Here is a 20,920-nt window from a genome sequence, read left to right as displayed (position 1 = left end):
AGAAATTGTGTTTTTCAATATTTTCTTATTTAGATGAACTTAGACTTATATTATTCTATTTTCTCACCCTATTTTGTTAATTCATGCTCATAAAAAATGGATACACTTACTTCCCTTTTTATTAAAGCACATTAAACATTCCCTTTATATAATTTATCTTCTATTTACCAATTTATCGCAGTAATTTTGTTAATTTTAAACATTAATATTAAATTAATTTAAATGTTGATCAGAGTTGATCACATTACATGTTTGAAGTGAGACAGTGTAAATGATCATTTTTTCTACACTAATGATTAATAGTCCGTGTGCATGACATTCAAATATGTTATCCATACAAGTTATTTGGGGATGATATTCATTTAATAATGACAAAGACATAATTTTTTCCAAATAGAAATCACTTTATTGCGGTGATAATGAGGATAATATTTGAAGTTTTTAAGTTATGGAGAAAGTAGAATTTTATTTTTAATTCAGGGTATTTTCATTATTTATAAATTAATTATTTGAAATTTATTGTGTAATGGAAGAGATGGTAATCGTATATACTAATTAATGTAAGATAACTAGTTACTATACAATAGGATAATTTATGAAAATGAGTAACATTCTTTTTAGTGAAATAGGGATGAAAATTTAATATTTTTTATGTTTTTAAATTGAAATCCTCAAAACTCACTCATTTTAATATATAGTTAAAAGGCAAATGTTAGGAAATTGTTTTTTAATGATAATATTTAAAAAAAATATAAATATTATTTAATAAATCACATTTAAATTTAATTAAATACTCAATTTTGTTTCCATTAATTAATTTTATGTTAAATATATAATTTAAATTAACAACAAAATATATGTCCATTACATTGTGTAGATTTTTTTTTCCCTTTTTTTAAAAATTTTTATATATGTCTGTGTGTTTTGACTAATTAATATTCAATGTAATTTAATTATTTTTGGTCAATTTTGCCTCAAACTTGGTTGGGATTTGTCGGAATTATAAGTTTGAGCTATATGTAATTAACATATTGGAGTGTCTCAAGGGTTTTTATGGTACCAAATCTATTTATACATTCTAAAACACATTTAAAATAATGAAAAATCACAATTTTACCAAAAATGGTATCGTTGTATTTTGACAAAAAAAGACAAAATATCTAATAGTTAGACTATGTCATTAATATTCAAAACACATTTTTTACACCTTTGTATTCTAGTTACTATATGCATAGATTGAAAACCCAAAAAATATTTTTTTGAAGAGGAATAACCATAGGGATCCCACATTATTTTTAATGATTTATTGGTTGTTTGGATTTTATGTTACTAATTTTCCTCCAAGCACCATTTTTCTAATAATGAAAAAAAAGTATAACTTTTAAAAGAAAATAATTTAAAATACAATATGATATGAATAGTCTCCCAGAGAGGGTCCCTATCAAATGTCTGACATGACTGTGATGAATGAGATCAAACTTAATAAGTGATGGGGTCAGTTATGCATGGAGTGGGTCGGTTCGTTCCGTATTAGGAGGGTAAGCGAGCTGGGGAATTGAGTGGTTCCCACTTGAACTACCACGAGCAAGGGGGAGGGAGGACTCAACATTGGCCCTAGTAGCTCCTATTACCTTACCACTTCTATTCCCAATTATTTTGCTTCGACGACCTCCTTGTAAACACTGGTGACATCAACTCATCACATGGTGGCTCGGTCGAAAAGTGGCATTCGGAGACCAAAGGTGTTATATGCTACTTGTCATCCTATTCCACCATGTTTTTATGCTATGCTTGCTACCACTGCATCCTCAGATCCAACCTGCTATTCTCAAGCCAAGCAAGAGCCTCATTGGCGTCATGCTATGCAAGAAGAATTTCATGCTTTTCTACGCAACAACACATGGAATCTTGTTCCTCCACGACCTGGCTTCAATATCGTTGGTATGTTGCCCCCACTTGGCACCCTGCATGGCCACCTTACCGCCATGAGACTCAACTCAAGTATGGTAATTTTTAATTCACTGTATGCGAGGGTGCAAGCACTTGGGATGGTACATTAGTACTAGGGACCATAAATTCGCTAATTCAAGAAAATAGTTATGGTTGCAAAGGGGTAGGTATGATGCTATAATGTTGTGAAGAGGGGGGAAGGAAACTACAAGTTAATAAAGGGGATTACAATCCATAACAACTAACTAACTATGGAGACAATTTCGTAAGTGGAGCAATTTTGGGTTATTAGGATAGGCATCTAGGAAAGATGCAATCTCAGACCTTAATGCTCACAATTCATCTTAGGATTTTGAGGATTTCTATGCTAATCCAGGCTTTTCCTCTATGAGGATATTTATTTCTCAAGCTGATAATTTTACTTCTTGTTCCCTACATTCCTTTTAAGATTGGAATAATTGTATGCTTTCATAGTTCACTCCATTTTGGTGTTTCAGGTTCTTGTTTTCTATCCCCCTCAAAAGCCCTTTATTCTTGGGGGGGCTCTATCTTGCCTGCTTCTCAGTGAATCAGCCTTGCCTTCCTTTCCAACTAATATTATTTCTTGTCATTTTTCATCTCTTCCTTATTGGCCCTTCGCCTTTCTCTCTTGTGAGTTACCCCTCCTCCGGCATTATTCTTACCCCCTTGACATCCCCCATTGTTTCTCCCTCCTTAATTATGGTATGCCATCCATAGGTTAGCCCTTCAAGATGAGGTTGTCGAGGCAAGCCTAGTCTACCCCTTTTCTCATTTTAAATTCCCCTACCCTGTGTGGTACCCACACCCACACCCAAACCTCAACCAAAGCATCCATGGAGTGGTATAGATGTATTATTCCAGAATACGTCCAGAAAGCTATCTCATATATTGAGGATCAAGTGAGGTAGGCTTGTAGATTCATTCCCGACTCTCATGTGGAGAAGGTGAATAAAGATTGGATCCCCAACATCGGAAATTCCACCATTACCGGGTATCTCCCTACATGTGAATGGTTAACCTGCATTTGCATGTTACAACTCACGTGGGGAGGGTTCTCACTACCAAATAAGGCACTTAGCTTGAGATTATCATCTATATGGCTGAACTCATGGAGAAAATGGATATTGTAGATGGGAAAATCAATTTCTTCAATCGAATTACTGGCACCAGCCACTCATCATTAGACATTAGTGGTGAACCTTAGCCACCTAGTCAAACATGCATCTTAGTAGTATCAGAGCATTCAGGGCTTAGGATGTAATCTAATTTTTTTCTTATAAAATGATCTTGTTTAGCAGTCCATGTAGTACTTTATTTATTTTTATGTTTTATGCTATCAAATTAGTAGATTAAGAATAGTAGGGGAAACTTAAAAATTTTGAGTTTATACTATTGGTCTAGTTTCCCTAGTGGCAGACTACTAGAGACTATCTATGATGTAATTTTGTGTTTTTTGAAGTAATATAATATCTCTAACCTTACTCTGTGTGTGTGTGTGAAAATTATATTCCATTGCATAAAGGATTTACTAATCAATTCATGGGTGTTCATTTTTCCACCTTAGACGAATGAGATGAAGGGTTTTGCACATTGAAAGTTGTAGTTGTAGAAAATCTTGTAGCAAGGGAGCTAGATTTAAAGATATTCAAATATATTAAAATCTCAATTGAGTAATTTAGTTGAATCAAGGTTTTTATAAAGATAGATCAAGGGCATATTCAAGATTTTCAAAATACCTTGATCAAGGGTTACAAAAACCCTGTATCGAGGTCTTTATTATTTTAGGAAAATAACTTGACTAATTAATGACCTTCACATAAAAGAAGAAATAAGACTTTCACTATTGTTTTTCCCCCTAATTAACCTACAGTAAAAATGAAACAACTATGATATATGAGAGAAATCATAACATGTTATAGTATTATGTGTTTATATTAGAGTGTGTTATATGTATTGACACATGTATTATAGGTGAGTGTACACATGTGTACATAAGCACATAATACGCACAATATGTAATTAAAATATTGTGTGTGTGTGTGTGTGTCTATATATATATATATATATATATATATATATATATATATATATTTTTCCCGTGGGAAAAAGTCATAATTTCTATTAATATTAAGAAATTACATTTTGTAGATGCCGAAGCATATTCATATGGAGGCAGCAGTGCCTATCGAGATCACAGTCTATTGATCTGGCAAAAGAAAACAAGTTGTCTCCACACAGGGAGCCTATCGAAACTGTAACTAGAAGTGATCAAAATTGTGTCCATGCTCTACGCAGAGAGCTACATATAAACTGTATAAAACCAAAAAAGAGTTTGTACTTCATGACTAAACAGTAGATATATATACATGCTGTAAACAAAAAATGGTACTGTTATGTGAGGGCTTTATAGCCCATCTCCAATATGATCATCAAAAGGTCTGTGGTAATGCTGGTAGTATGTTCCATCGATTTCCTCCTGTATCAACCAGTCGTTTCCTTGTCTGTGCGCTGCCTCTTTGGATAGCTGGTCGGCGACTGTGTTCTGTTCCCTGTAGATATGTCGACAGACAAATGATTCAAAAGAAGTAATCAGTCTTTTAGCTTCATCTAAAATGTGCCTCAATGAAAATGCATGACAATGAGATGCATCATTCAGCCAGTTGCAAACAATTTTAGAATCTCCAAATAGCTGTAGGTGTCTGCATTGTTTTTGAATTGCAAAATGTATGATGTGTTTAGCTGTGCACAGTTCAGCAAAATTATTGGTGCCTCTACCTAGATTTATTTGTATCTTGAAGCAATGCATTTCATTGAGATATAGTATGGCCCCTCCCCCACAGCCTGCATCCTGTGCCGAGCCATCAAAATAAGCCCAGGGCTTAGATTTGTCGATGATTTCAGGTCTAATGATGCGGGGGGGGGGGGCAGAGGATTCCTCTTCAGGTATCATGTCAAAATCAGCAATCGTGTGGTGTAAGATTGTGGGCCAATGAGGAGTCCTGAAGTTGAAGATGGCCTGATTGCGCGCAATCCATAATGCCCAACAGACCAGCAGTGGAATGTTGATGGATTTCCCGGTGTGATTCTGGCACCAGTTATTCCATGCTTCCATGAGGTTATTACCTTGCCAGTTTTCAAGTTTGGGTAGTGAGAGGTGAGGGATTGCCAAAACTGTAGTGCAGTGCTGCATTTTAAGAAAAGATGTTTTGTGCTTTCTTCCTCCCCTCGGCATAAGTGGCATCGAAAGGGACCATAGAATGATCTTTTCATGAGATTGGTGCCTGTAGGGATTCTGTCAAAAGGAATGTTCCACATCAATAATCGCGTGCGAGGTGCTGACTTAAGTTTCCAGAGCGCTTTCGAGGTGGGGAGGATATCCAGGGGCTTGTATGATTCCATGAGCCTTAAGTATCCTAGCTTCGGGGAGTATGCTCCATGCTTGGCAAAGGCCCAGATGATTTCATCAGGTCCTTCTGTGAGCCTGATGTGAGCTTGTGTGAGTGCATCTGCATACTCCAACCATTCTTGTTGCCATTGTTCAGGTATTTCCAACACTTGTTCAGTAGTCCATGCCTGTTGGAGAAAGGAGGAATTCTCATTATCGCCAATGTGTTTAATGTGAGTGACCCCTCTGTCTTGAAGATACCTTATAAGATCAGCTGATAGTCTGTGAGCATTGCCACAGCCGACCCATGGGTCCTGTCCAATGCGAACTGCATTACCTTCCCTTATTCGCCAAGTGATTCCTTCATGCAGTAGAGGTAAGGAGCTTATGATCGCCTTCGAGATATTGGAAATGTTTTGGCTAGTTCCTTGCTGCATACGGATCCAGTCCAAAACATTCTGAGGCTTGATATATTTAACATATGCTACTCGAGTCCAAAGACTATTAGAGGTGAGGAGCTGCCACCCAAGTTTGGCTGCTAATGCTCTGGAGAATAGATCGAGCCTCTTAATACCCCATCCCCCCCAGCGTTTGGGTTTGGCAATGGTGTCCCATTTGACCCAGGCAAAAAGCCTCCCCAGATGGTGACCTTTCCAAAGAAATCTGCAGCAAATACTTTGTAAGCGGTTCAAAATGCCTTTTGGTATCCAGGCTAGGGTCATCCAATAGACTGGAGTGGCTTCAATAACAACTTTAATGAGGACCAATCTGCCTGCATGAGAGAGATATTTGTGGTACCATACCTAAAGCCTATTTTCCACTTTCGCTATGAGCCATGTCCAGTCTGCAATTCTGTAGCCAAGGGGTTTTAATCTAAAACCGAGGTACTTTATACCATCCGACAGGTTCAGAGAGTTGAAGGGGGAACGCTGTACAGCGAAAGCGGTTTCATGTTGAGAGCAACCGACTGTGGTAATCGTGGACTTATTATCATTGATCTTCATACCTGTAGCATGCTGGAAGAGAAGAATTGAGTTATGGAGAGTAGTGGAGTCCCCAATGCTGCCATTCAGGAAGATCAGAATGTCATCAACAAATAACAGATGAGTGAGATAGAAGTTATCCACAATTTTAATGCCAGTCAATAAATGCCTATCTCGAGCTGATGAAATAATTCTACTTAATCCTTCCATAATAAGCAAGGAAAGTAGAGGTGAGAGCGGACATCCCTGTCTGAGCCCCCTTTCTGAAGTGAAGAATGAAGTAGCTTCACCATTGAGAAGCACACTATAGGATACATCTGTAATGCAGCTCATCGTCCATTTGATAAATGCATAGGGGAAACCAAGATGTGTTAGCAGTAGTCTTAAATACAGCCAGTTAGTTCTGTCAAAGGCCTTGAATAGATCCACTTTTAGAATCATTCCTTTCTGTTTTTTGATCTGCATGGTGTGCATGAGCTCTTGTGCTATGGCAATAGCCTCATGTATCTGTCTGTGATGAAGGAAGGCGAATTGTTCTGAAGATATGTGCTGCGAGAGTATAGGCTTGAGGCGATTGGCAATAATCTTGGCAATGATCTTGTAAAGACAATTACAGAGAGAAATGCGGCGAAAGTCATCGAAAGAGACAGGGTCATTCGATTTAGGGATAAGAGAAATGAAGGTGGATTTAATAGCAGAGGATATTCTGCCCCTCCTTCTGCTTTCCTCTACAATCTTCAGTCGGTCATTCCCCAGGATTTCAAAGAAAGCGATATAGAATTCAATGGACCACCCATCTGGGCCTAGGCTTTTATCTTTTTTAAACCATTTTAAAGTAGCCTCCAATTCTTCCATAGTCACTTCCTTTAGTAGTTCATCCGAATCTTCTTGTGCTACATATCTAGGGAAAAGTTCAGCCACCCTCATGATTTCCATGATATTAATATCTCCAGGAGCTTTATATATACCCCTGAAGTGCTCTGTAGCTAGTCTGGCCAGGTTCTTCTGTGATGATACAGGTTGACCTTGCTCATCTCTTAATTCCCATATAGTGTTGATGGCTTTGCGCCCATTGGCAAATTTATGATAAAATTTTGTATTATCATCCCCCTCTGTGAGCCAAATTGCCCTACTTCTTAACCTCCAACTTTCTTCTCTTTCTTTCAGAATATGAGAGCGCTTCGCTATAAGAGAGGTGTACTGTTCCTTGCTCTCAGGGGTGGGGAAGGTCCCAGATGATGAATCCTCGAAAGCAACAATGACACTTTCCGCCTCCTTCAGAGTTTGGTTATCCTGGATACGCTTTTGATGTGCCCAGATTTTAGATATCTGCTTGAGTTCAGTTAATTTTCTAACGAAGCCCTCTGAGTGATCCTCATCTTCCCTGATAAGGTTGTTTTGCCAATAGTTATTTACCAATTGTATATAAGAAGGGTCCTTTAACCAAGAGGCATTAAACTTGAAGGGGCTCTTGATTTTATGATTAATGTCCACTGCTTCTAAGAATATAGGACGATGGTCCGATATGCCTCCCGTGCCGACCCATTGACGTATTCGGGGGAGTCTGTTGAGCAGTGTCTCCTTAATAAGGAATCTGTCGAGTCTTCTGGCCAAGCTTTGTTCTCCACTTCGGTTATTAGTCTAGGTATACTGAATTCTGGCAGATGGAATATCCACCCACTGGTGTTCCTCCAGTAGATTGGATAATGTATCTGATAAGGAGTCGACCTGCGCCAAGTGCCCCCATGACTCGCAGAATCCAAGGGAAAAATTTAAATCACCTCCAAGAATAATGTTGTCCGCTTGAAGTAATTCAGATTCCAGTAAGGTTCTCCAATAGTTGGCTCGGTCGGCACAAGGGCCATAGACATTGATGATTCGAATATCCAAAGCTACAGAGTAAGCAAATATGTCTAGACCAATGTAACCTCTGCCTCCCCAAATGTTCCGGATCGCCATTGCTCTGTTGCTAACCCCAATAGCCAATCCACCGGATCGCCCGGACGCATCCAGTGCATGGAAGGTCCAATTAGGTAGCCAGGAGTTGAGAGTATGGATAAGAGGTTCGGCCAAACAGAGGGATTCTTGTAGGAAAATAATATCCGGCTGAGATGAGATAAGCAATCTCCTGAGCGCTAGTTTTTTGGCTAAACTAGCAAACCCACGGCAATTATAAGATAGTATCTTCATGTAGGGTGAGATAGGGGGCCTTTCTTCGCTCTAAGGGCCCTGAAGATAGTTTGTTGTCGCCCGAGGGCAACTTCTTCGTCTGCAGTGTGTCTCGCTTTGGTAATGCGTGAGGGTCAGCCACGAGAGTTCTTGAGAGTAATAGGAGCGACCTCAGGGTCAAGTCCAACGACATCAAGACCTCTGTCCTTCGATCGGGATCGAAGGGAATAACGGGGGGATACCGGGGAGGTAGGAATGGAGAGGGATGCGAGGGATGATGATATCAGCGATGGCTGGCAAGGGGAGGCCACCGGAGAAGGAAGCGGGAGGGAGCAAATGAGAGAGGGGTGAGGGGGCAAGTCCCGGGGATAACGATAAGCCACAGGTGATGATAGTGCAGAAATAGGAGATGTGCTAATAATGTGATGAGATGTAATGCCAAATGATATGCATGAAACAGGAGGCGAAGGAGAGGGGGATGAAATTGACATACCCGTCGTCGCGATGCCCGCTTGTTCAGTCGCTGGACGCACAGGAGCTGGTGATGAAGGAAGGGGAGCAGTGGATACTATAGCAGTGTCTGCTGCTTCTGGAGTGCTACGGGGTCCACCAACATCATGTGTATGAGCATGCTCCTCTTGATTCTTCTCCGGATTCAGCCTGGGGGAGTTGCCCAGGGGGTGTTCGGCCTCTCCATCCTGTACATTCCTCATCACTTTCCGAAGGAGTGGACAGTCCCTGTAGAGGTGTCCCACTTTGTGACATCTATGGCAGCGATAGGGGATGCCCTCATAGTCAATAATCTGTTTGCGTGCCGTGTCTCTCCATTGTATGGTAATGAACTCTTGTAGTCCTCCCCTGGTGTCCAGGTTAATAAGAATCCGGGCATAAGCCATCATGCCTGTCTACTGGTAGGATTTGTCATAGTCCATGAAGGTGACAATGGCATTGCCAATCCTCCTGAAGATATCTTCTGACCAGTAATGTAGTGGTAGCCCTGGGAGCCGAATCCATATGGACCCGATGCCAATCTGTTTTGTCTCGGGGTCGAATAAGGGATTCCATCGCTTAAGAAGCACCGGGGCATGTTCAAAGTGCCAATAGGAGGACAAGACCCAATTGGTGTGATCAGCACGAGCGAACCTCAGTACGAACCATCCCCTCACGAAGGTTTGCATGAAAGGGATGTCCACCAAATGATGACCCCAAACTTCTGCTACCCAGGTATTCAAATGTGCTGCCGAATAGTTCTGACCTCTGATGCGCCCGACCAGTACTCGATCTGCAAATTCCATTGTCTCACCCCACTGGATGTCCTCCTCCAGCCTGAGAAAGATATCGTCCTCCTTTGATTTGAAACACCTGTATTTCTTTTTAGGGCCCTGTGAGGGAGGAATGATCTGTGGGCGACCTAGGGGAGGGGCAGTAACATTCAACGGTGTCGGGATCTGATGCGAGGAGGAGGGGTCACAGATGCCAGATGCATTAGGGGGGCCAGAGAGCGGAGGTACGGAGGTGAAACTTCCCGAAGAAGGACCGAGTGACCCAGAGAGACCGGCCGAGACAGTGGGCAGAGTAGGGGTTAATAGCGGCCGGGAAATGGAACCAGATGCCGGTGGTTCTAAACCAGGGTTAGGGTTCAAGCAACCGGAAACGAAACCGAGGGTTGCCGGAGAGTGAGGGGGGGTAGAGAGTGCAGGCCAGGTAGGTGGTACATCTGGGAGGACCACAGGATATGACCTCGACTGTTCGCTAAGCGAGAACGGAGAGTAATTTTCGGAGAGGCCCGAACTGTACATACCTTCTGATGTGGCAAAGGGTGAGCGCCAGATGGAAACCCCTTCCAGCGGGTCAGCTGAATAATCGACGGCTTCTAGATCCTCCATTGCCAGCTGCGCCTCAGAACGGCGGACACCTCGATGAGTAGAGAAACCCGGAGAAAATGACAGTTCTCAGTTAACGGACCGTGCTGGGCAAGTATCAAACCATCACAGGAATGTCAACCGGTAGGCGCGGCACTGTATTTCTTCCTTTTGGTAGTCCCCCAGCGCGAAAACGAAGAAAGTGCTCACGGCGGTTAGAGGAGAAACGACATCAGTGGTATGCGGGTAACGGAGGGCAGCACGGTTCAGTAGCTGCAGAGGGTTTCAGAAACCCTAACCCAAACCTTCGCGCGATATCTCCCGTCCTGTCTCCATCCATATATATATATCTATATATATATATATATATATATATATATATATATATATGATCATAAGGGGTATAAGAATTTAAGACACTGCACAAAGAATAATAAACACTCCATATTCATAAATTTATTTAAAAGGGATCTCAATCAAGCTCTAGAACTTGACCAAGGGTTTATTTAATTTAATCCTTCATCTTGATTGAGGGTTTTCTACGACTACTAAGAACTCTCTATTCATGGATTTAAGTGGTTTATTTAGATCTTAATAGCTCCATTGAGTGCTTAAAATTACCTTAGATGAGGGTATTGAAAACACTATTTTCATGCTATCTTTTGCTAAAAAGGTTACCTAGCTTCATGGATTCACCCAAATGGTGTCTTTGGAAGAGAGGGTAAAGAGAGTGGAATCAACACTAAGTTGTTGAGGGAACTTGAGATCTTGCTAGGAAAATTGAAGACCAATGAAAAACATCCATTATATTACTTATTAATTAAAGTCAATGTGTTCACTTCAGGTTGGTTGATTTTTGAAGGGAATTTAGTTGGGTTTCAAAGACTTAATAAGTAACATAATAAAAAAATAAGAATTGATTATGGTTTATGTCCTCCTAATTATTAGTGTTTGAACTCATTGAAATGGAAAAGAAATAACTAGAGAAAATAAGGGGATATTATGGATATTACTTAGGTAAACCTAAATCACATGTAGAATATGTACCGAGAGTTGATTCTCCCACTACACTCCAAAAGGCTAAGATGGGGCCTACAAGGTACATGGAAAGTTGCCTTCAAAATAAACAAATATACATAGAAAATAATATATACCAAACCAATAATAAAAATTATATTATCCAATATGATAGATCGTGTGTTCCCTCAGTTGTGAGATTGACTCCCTATTGCTTGTGTTTTGTATCCCCCTTGAGATAAGATTGAATAATATCCAAAGGAAATCCCTAGGTAAATGACCCTATATCCAAGATAATTATAGTAATAAGAGGATGAAATTATGATAATGAGAGAAAATTGTGAGGGAAAACTTATGTGAAAAGAGGGTAAGATGATATGACAATGTAAGAACCCCACAAGCTTGAGAAGTGATCTAGGAATATTCTGGTCACAAATCTACACAATATCAATGCTTTAAAGAGTTAGGAGAGAGTTCTATAGCAAATTACAATGAAAATACTTATACACAAAATAGTAACACAAGGGTTGAAGATACTTATATATAAAATAGTAACACAAGGGTTTTATCGGAACACTGAATAACCATTGGGAAAATTCTCCCATTTGTAGCTAAAATATGTGGGATTTACCAATTTAATTAGTTTCAAAATGAATACATGAATTTTACACTATAAAGAAAGCCCATGTTCCATAGATTAAGCCAATAAATAGGTGAAATTTGTAGTTTACATAAAAGAACCGATATATTAGGTCCAACATAAGACCTTGAATGGGGATATTAAATTTAATCAGGTAAAGACTTTTGAGGACCTCATTCATATTTAATGACATGAGATATCTTGTAAAGGCATATATTACCAATTAAGGAATTCAAAAGAGAAAAGATTGAATAAGATGACTATAGAGAAAGATAAAAAAAATCTAACACATCCAAAAGCAAATTATGATGAATTTATGTTTATGTTTGAGTATAAGCCTTATATTTTAATTTATACTTGTTTTAAATTATGATCATTAATTTTTTTTTTAATTATATATAATTAATTTATCACATTAATAATTTTGAGAAATAAATAAATATCATAAAATTTAAAATATCAATATTTCATAATTAAATAAGAAAAGTACACTCAAATACCTTTCAAATTTAACATAGATAATGGCTCGCATTTTGCAGAGCTTATTAGAGCTAAAAGTAGTGAGACATCACGAAAAATGAAAGAAAAACTAAAGTGGTGCAGTGGAAAGAACAAGAGCACGAAGAGGGAAACATGTTCGGAATCCGAAGCAGAGTAACAATGTGGCAAATTATTTTGTTGAATTATGTGGCATACGTACCAAGACTCATGCCAGCCACTAGTTCATTTCCATGTAGCAAGGAAAATGGCAGGAACTTTCTTTGGTGCGACACTTTCAAAATTGATGTGGGTAAGAAACAAACAAGCATACTAGACTGGCAATTCATGACTGGCTATTAGTTAGCTTTATCTAATGATGTATTCTATGTGTTATTTTGAATTGAGATACTTTAAACAACTAAAATTGTTATGGTCCTAAAAATTCCAAAACACATAATAGTTAGACAACGCTACAATCTGTCTACTCTGACGTTTATGTTACTCTAATTGTATTTTGCGGCCTACTTTTTGTTGTGTTTCTTACAACTCCCTATTAGAAAATAGAGAGAAAGTAGAGAGATCACTTAAACACAACACCAAACACCATATTTTTTGTTGATCACACGGAAATTACATATATAGGAATACATGATCTTTCTAGATCCGAGAATGGTGGATCTAGATTACTAAAAATAGCTGGTACACCTATTAACCTAGGAACTCACACAATAAAACTTAGGAAAACTTCGAAGACATGGAAGAATTACTTCCAACACCCTCCCTTAATGATTACATGTAGAAAATATAAAAAACCCATATTATAACAATAAATAAATCTTTTTCAGATTTGTCTGATATGGTCATCATTAGCACCCACATCCACTCTGGAATCTTGCAAACATTGTTCTTTCACCACCACATCTTTAAGCTATCACTTGATCTCCATTTAAAATTTAACCGCCTCTGACCATCGTTAATAAACTTTGCAGAATTGATGCTTCTCAACCTCCCAGAGCACAACGGGCCAGTCTCGATATTGAACCATCTTATGGAACTTCCACCATATGTGAATCCATGGCCCTCTGCAACCTTCATCAGTTATATAGGATAGCATTCTGGATACAGAATGTCTTCAGTAGAGAATTCTACAACTTGACCTTATAAAATAACTTGTACGGACGCTCCCGGAGCATGACGGGTCACACCAGCTTGACCTTATTAAAAACTACCTATGACTAATGCTCCTAGAGCATGACGTGTCACATTAATCTGTTGAATAATTGGCCTGTTCTTTGTGGTTTTGCATCATTTGATTTTTACCAACAATTTTTTTTTTTCAATACATACCAACTAATCATCACAATTTTATTTCACTCACCATAAAAACTTTTTCACCACGAAAAATTTACCATAAAAAATTTAATCTTTAATCCCTTATGTCTTCTTAAATTATGCACACATTAGCCTTCGCTTATGGATTGGATTCCTTTAATAAAATCAAACCTTTAAAATAAACGAATGCAACATAAAGTGAATACAATATTTAATTATTCCATTCACTTTGATGCCCACTGCAATTTATGCCCACCAACGATATCAAACCTCCATCTAAATGAATTGTCCATTATTGATATGCCAGATCTTCTCCACGCGCCATTCATTGCTCATTGAAGAACGATTTCAATATCATTGTTGTCTAGATTTACACGTTCAAGAATTCATGGTGCGGGAGAAGTGATACTTCAGCGGAATTCATCATGAACTCAACTTCACCCTTATCAATGCACTTGCCCACAGTTCCATCACAAATCTGGGTTCCGCAGGAGTTAGTGTTATGCTGACAGGTCGTATCTTCATCATTTCACACATCTGACCTAAGATCACAGTTTGGCATCGAATGACCAGAGCCACCCATTTGTTGTGAACACAATCACATTGCAGCAGAAGCAACAACAAATCCCTTTAGATATCGAATTTTTTGCAGTGACATATGGAATCTTTAACATAATATTTTTATTTGAAAACTCACAATGGATCAGCTCAATGCTTCAATAAGCATTCAACATACAGATCTATAAAACCGAACACTACCACACTACCAATCTCTCTCAAACATACGTTGAACAGATATATAAATGAAAAATAATATAATTTACTCACACAACACAATATCCTATTCTATTTTATTCACAGAGAAATAATATTCAAGGATCTCTCATCTTCCTGGCTTTCCCATGAGAGAATTAAGTCAGATCTAGCTTTGATACCATATTAGAAAATAGAGAGAAAGCAGAGAGATCGATTAAACACAACACCAAACACCATATTTCTTATTGATCTCATGGACATTACATATATAGGAATACATGATCTTTCTAGATCCGAGAATAGTGGATCTAGATTACTAAAAATAGCTAGTACACCTATTAACCTAGGAACTCACACAATACAACTCAATACCACTTGGAAGACATGGAAGCATTACTTCCAATGTAGAAATTCCCACTGTAGATCAACAGACTATGCAATAGACTAAAGCACAATACAAGATCTACTTCTACAATAAAATTTGCGGAAGCTTAATCAAATTGAGCACGATCAATGAGAACACATATAATTGAGAATGAAAATAAATCACACATAACATAGAAGAAATAACCCAGGGAAAGCCTCAGCCTAAAACCCCAATCTCTATATTATCATACAAGTGGAAATCTTGTTCAAGTTACAAAAAGAATTAGCTCTCAAGCTATCCTTCTCCCTCTGTAATCAAACAATGCTACTCATAGACAGTCAAAGGCTTCTCCAAACCTTCTCCTCTACCCTCCAAGCCTCCTATTTCCTTGGGGTCCAGTGCTGCCACCTGTGTGAATTGGCCTCTTCACACACTCACTAACCTTTGATCTAACCGTGCAATCCTGAAGGAGATAAATCCTTCTACATGGATGAGTTTCCTTTATAGGAAAAATTCATCCAACTGATAGTACATTGTCCCTCCTCTAATCTCAATTGGGTCTCTGACAGAACTAACATGCATGAGTCATTTATGAGAGAATATTCAATTATTTGAAGTGCAACAGTAACTTGCATGCAAGCATTAACTAACTGAACTCACAATTAATTCCACAAACCATTGGAACTAACCTAACTGGACTTAACTCAGATAACTGAGCTAACTAATTACAAATCACTCTTATATCTTTAACTAATGGATAAATCCCTTAATCAAAGGAATAATTGTTGCATGTCCTCACATAGAATTCATGTTTATTTTTCCTTAACTAATTAACTGAAGATGAATTAATTAATTAATTTTACAAACAGCTGCTAAGATCAAATTCGAATTTTAATTGTCAATTTTAGTTTAGGTACTAACTAAAATAGGAATCCATCCCGAAATGATATTTATAGCAATGTTATTTTTAGCACTTCCATTTTTCATTCCTTGTTGCTATGTCCAACTCTAGTACTTGAACTTCTATTTATAACAATGCTATTTTCGGCATTTCTTGTTGCCATTTTCAAAACTCCCTCTCAACAAGAAAGGCATTCAACTCGAACCCGATCTTGAACCTTTGGAATGTTATGCATGCAACACTTCTCCCAAGTGTTGTTGCTCCAACAACTCTAGAAACAAAAAAATTTCCCAACTGACCTCCTCATTGGGCTAGAAACACTCTCTAATGTTGAATTTCCCTCTGTCGTTGAAAAGTGCTTCCTTTGTGACCTCTAAGCTACTGCAACACTCCATGCATCTCGCACCATTGCACACCACTCTTTGTCATCCTGCACTGGTGCAACACTCTCGTGCCTCTCGCATCGGTGCAGCTTGCTAGCTCTTTACAATCTTGGGACTCCTGCACTGTAGCTCTCTCTGCTACTCCATCTGCATCTGTCTCTACCCACTCAGCCAGTCCTGCTACTCCTCGTCGGGGCTCCCGTAGCGAGGTCTAATCAAAGAGGTTGGGTACCTCAAGGATCCTACCCCTATTTCAGCTTTCTTGGGACTGCCACTCCACATCGCCCCACCTCCGACCTGGAGGTATGGATGCATGTGATCCCTTTGCCCACTTGGCTCAAAATTTCCCCCTACTGGAGGTCTTTGCATGAGTGTATGCCTCAACTTGATCTCCTCCCAGCTTCTCTAGTTGTGGCTACTCCACAACCTCTTGAAGCTGCTTCACCAACTGTGGCTTCTCCACAATTGTTTGAGACTTCTTGTAGCACTGCATGTTGAGAGGTAATGCACTCTCCCTCTCAACCACCAAGTATCCAACAGTTGCCTTGCTCCTCAAGGCTTTGCATGCATCTTGAACCTCAAGAGAATATAGGTTCTTGACTCGTGAACCGATCTGCTTCACCTATCTCGTGGTGACATGTCTAAGGAAAACATTTCCCTTACTGAAGACTACATCATAGCCTCTGTCTTCCAGCATTGTGATCGACACCAAATTTTTCCTCAGTCCTGGTACATACTTGACATCGGTCAAGGTAATGTGAGCTCCATGCTCCCTCTGAAAAAGAACCGTGCCTACACCTGAGACACTATAATTTTCAACATTACCCATCGCTATGAGTATCTCGAGATCTTTCTCCTCCAAGGTACTGAACAAACTCTTGTCACCGGTCATGTGGAAAGAAGCTCCACTGTCAAGAAACCAACCACATCCCACCATGGATGAAACCATGCATGCGAAGAGGGTGAAATCCAACTCGAACTGTGAGGCCAATGCCTCACCTTTAGATCCTTCCTTGGATCCCATCTTGGATTTCTTCAGTGGACAATTTGTTGCAAAATGGCCCACCTCATGACAATGAAAGCATCACACTTTCGATTTGTCAAACTTCTTCCCACCATGGGAAGAACTGGATTTGGGATGAGAATCCTTCTCCTTCCCTTTCTTTACCTTACTCACTAAGGCGCAATTTTCTTCATCCTCCTTGGATGAAGAACCATCTCTGGTGCTTCTTCTTATCTGCTCCTACATCAGATCTGACCAAATTCGTTCCCAATATGGCAGTTTTTCTCTTCCATTAACCAAGTCTTGGTAGCTATGCCAAATCTTAGGAAGACTGAGGAGTGCAAGACTCACCATGTCATCATCAGCAGTCGTGATCCCTACACTTCCAATCTCATCCCTGTAGGTGGTGAGCTTGTTCAGATATGTAGAGATCGCGTCGCCCTTTTCACACTTGATTTTCTGAAGCTTGTCTTACAGTGCCAGCTTCCTCTGATCGTTGTTGTTCTGATATAGATCTTTCAATGTTTTCCACATCGAAAATAGTGTCTCCTTCCCATGGAGACTCGAGACTATGTGGTCTCGAACTCCCTCCAAAAGGATTCTCCTTGCTCTCGCCACACATTTCTTCCATTCTGCTAATTGAGTAGCATCAGTCGGCTTGGGGACTTCTTGATCAATGAAGTCCTTTAGACCATTATCCTCTAATACTACTTCCATGTGATCCTTCTAGGCTATATAATTCAAGTTTCCATCAAGGGCATACTCGAGTCTTAAACCACTGAACACCATTGGTGAAATTGAGATGTGATAAGAACTCGATATCTATATTCAGGAACTTCAACCTTCGAACTTATCCTCCTTGTATACTATTCTTCACCTTGATCACCTTGGCTCTGATACCATGTAGAATTTCCCACTATAGATCAATAGATTATGCAATAGACTGAAGTACAATAGAAGATCTACTTCTACAATAAACTTTGTGGAAGCTTAATCAAATTGAGCACGATCAATGAGAACACATATAACTGAGAATGAGAAATCAATCACACATAACACAGAAGAAATAACCCAGGGAACGCCTCACCCTAAAACCCCAATCTTTGTATTATCATACAAGTGGAAATCTTGTTCAAGTTACAAAAAGAATCAGCTCTCAAGCTATCCTACTCCCTTTGAAATCAAACAATGCTATTCATAGACAGTCAAAGGCTTCTCCAAACCTTCTCCTCTGCCATCCAAGCCTCCTATTTCCTTCGGGTCCAGTGCTTCCACCTATGTGAATTGGCCACTTCACACTCACTAACCTCTGATCTAACTACACAATCCTAAAGGAGATAAATCCTTCTGCATGGATGAGTTTGCTTTATAGGAAAAATTCATCCAACTGATAGTACACTGTCCCTCCTCTTATCTCAACTGGGTCTCTGACAGAACTAACATGCATGAGTTATTTATGAGAGAATATTCAGTTATTTGAAGTGCATTAGTTACATGCATGCAAGCATTAACTAACTGAACTAACAATTAATTCCACAAACCGTTGGAACTAATCTAACAAGACTTAACTCAGATAACTGAGCTAACTAATTAAAATTCATAATTACAACTTACTCTTATCTCTTTAACTAATGGATAAATCCCTTAATCAAAGGAATAAATGTTGCATGTCCTCACATAGACTTCATGTTTATTTTTCCTTAACTAATTAACTCAATATTAATTAATTAATTAATTAATTTTACAAACAGCTGCTAAGATCAAATTTGAATTTTAATTGTCAATTTTAGTTCAGGGACTAACTAAAATAGGAATCCATTCCGAAATGCTATTTATAGTAATGCTATTTTTAGCACTTCCATTTTTCATTCCTTCTTGCTATGTCCAACACTAGTACTTGAACTGCTATTTATAGCAATGCTATTTATAGCAATGCTATTTTTAGCATTTCTTGTTTCCATTTTCAACATCCAACACTCACTACAACTCGCCATGGTATTGGATATCCTGCTTCATCTCATCATTAAAATCCATATTTTCTTCTAATTTTTATGACCTCCTTATTCATCTTCTATTTTTTTTATTTTTTCCTTGTCGATTAAATAGATTCCCTCACCTGTAAATCACATGTAACAACCCGGGGATTTCAATTTATGGACGCATCATTATTGAATCAGACATTTCTTTGTTGTTTTTGGGGGTGATTTTTTGGTTAGATTGTGTTTTATGTTGTTATCAAGTGCATAAATGAATTTAAAGTTTTCAGAGATTAATTTTGAAATAAAAGCAGGCAAATTGAAGTGTGCAAGAAACAAACAAACGGGCTTTCATTTTCACTGAGGAAAATCATCTCCCAAGCCATGAAATTTCTCTCAACTTTTCGTATCTTGTCTCACAATTAAGACATTGTTCCGTCTTCGAGATGCTAGACTGGAAGTTCATGATTGACTGATTGTCTGTTAGTTAGTTCTCCCCGATGTTGTAGTTTACTTCTTCTATATTTTTATGTTTTCTTGGAATATTTTTGAGTTGGAAATGGGCGAGATTTGTAATTTGGTAAGATTGATTGGAAATTTGAATCATAAGTTTGAATTGGGAATTTTCTACTATTTAAATGTTGGCTAGTTTTTCATGTAATAAATTCAAATATATAATAAAAACACATTTTAAATAACAAAAATAAAAAATATACTAAAAATTACTTCTTACATTCTTAAAAGAAAAAACTTCAAAACATAATAATTAGAAAACACCCCGTCTCTCTACTCTAACGTTTTTATTACGGAAAACCCTCTTTCCATAATATATTTCAACACATTCTTCCATGATTGATTCAATTTAATTACAATGTTGTTGCCCCAGGCTTTTCTATAATCTATATGATTCATAGAAAGGCCAAGGACGTTGCAGATCATATTAGTGTATAAGAGAAAAAGTGGCATAAAACAAAAGAGAAAAGAGAGATTATTGGGTGAACATTAAAGGCACACATGCACATTAACAGAAGAGAAGAGAAGAGAAGATGGATAAGGCGCCTCTTCTGAAATAATTTGAAAAATCAGATGAATCAAAGTCACGGAGGATAGAGGAATAATTAGAGGAAAAGGAGGAGAAGACGAGGAAAGGTTTGATTGAGAATGCTCTGAACCAAACATTAGTGAGCACGGCCCATCTAACAAACCTCCTTCCCACGAGGACCGTCCTTGCGTTTCAGGTTTTGTGCCCAATTTTCTCCAACAGCGGGCACTGTGATTCTGTTAATGTTTTCATGACACAAGTCCTTCTCGTCCTCTGTGCTCTTCTGTTAACATTTTCATGACACAAATCCTTCTCTTTTTCTTTCTTGTTTCTTCATTTCTTTCATTGATAGCTTTCGGGGGTCTGATGGGAAAATCTACTATGGCTTCGCAAATCCTAAAGGGATGTGGACTTTTAACTTGAGAAATCATGAGATCATACCTGATGCTGGCATGTACCACATTCGATTCCTCGATTTCATGCACGCATTTCTGTCGGTTCTGGTGTTTGGTGCCATTGCTCTTCTGGATGATAACGTGGTGAGATGTTTGTATCTTGCACTCTTTTTTATCAGTGGAAATAAATGTTTTTGATTTATATTAATAAAAATATAGTAGATTTTCATAGTATCCCAATATTCTTTTAAACATCCT

General features: G+C 38.5%; 1 protein-coding gene and 1 pseudogene across 1 annotated transcript; one reads left to right on the top strand and one right to left on the bottom strand.

The window, feature by feature from the left end:
- Positions 1-4,375: 4,375 nt before the first annotated feature.
- LOC149192015 (uncharacterized) lies at positions 4,376-8,529 on the bottom strand. The gene is made up of 5 exons (XM_089406812.1): positions 7,991-8,529; positions 6,252-7,723; positions 5,931-6,019; positions 5,021-5,787; positions 4,376-4,520 (listed from the first exon to the last, which is right to left on the bottom strand). The coding sequence occupies exons 1-5, from the start codon at positions 8,527-8,529 to the stop codon at positions 4,376-4,378; spliced, it is 3,012 nt and encodes a 1,003-aa protein (XP_089262938.1).
- Positions 8,530-10,504: 1,975 nt separating this feature from the next.
- Positions 10,505-20,860, top strand: LOC149192014 (protein DMP3 pseudogene; annotated as a pseudogene).
- Positions 20,861-20,920: the final 60 nt, after the last annotated feature.

The sequence above is a fragment of the Pinus tabuliformis genome, chromosome 2_2 (genome assembly GCF_031772625.1).
Source record: "Pinus tabuliformis cultivar Carrire ecotype Pingquan chromosome 2_2, CPIR1, whole genome shotgun sequence".
NCBI lineage: Eukaryota > Viridiplantae > Streptophyta > Pinopsida > Pinales > Pinaceae > Pinus > Pinus tabuliformis.
This window is presented reverse-complemented; position numbering and strand designations above follow the sequence as displayed.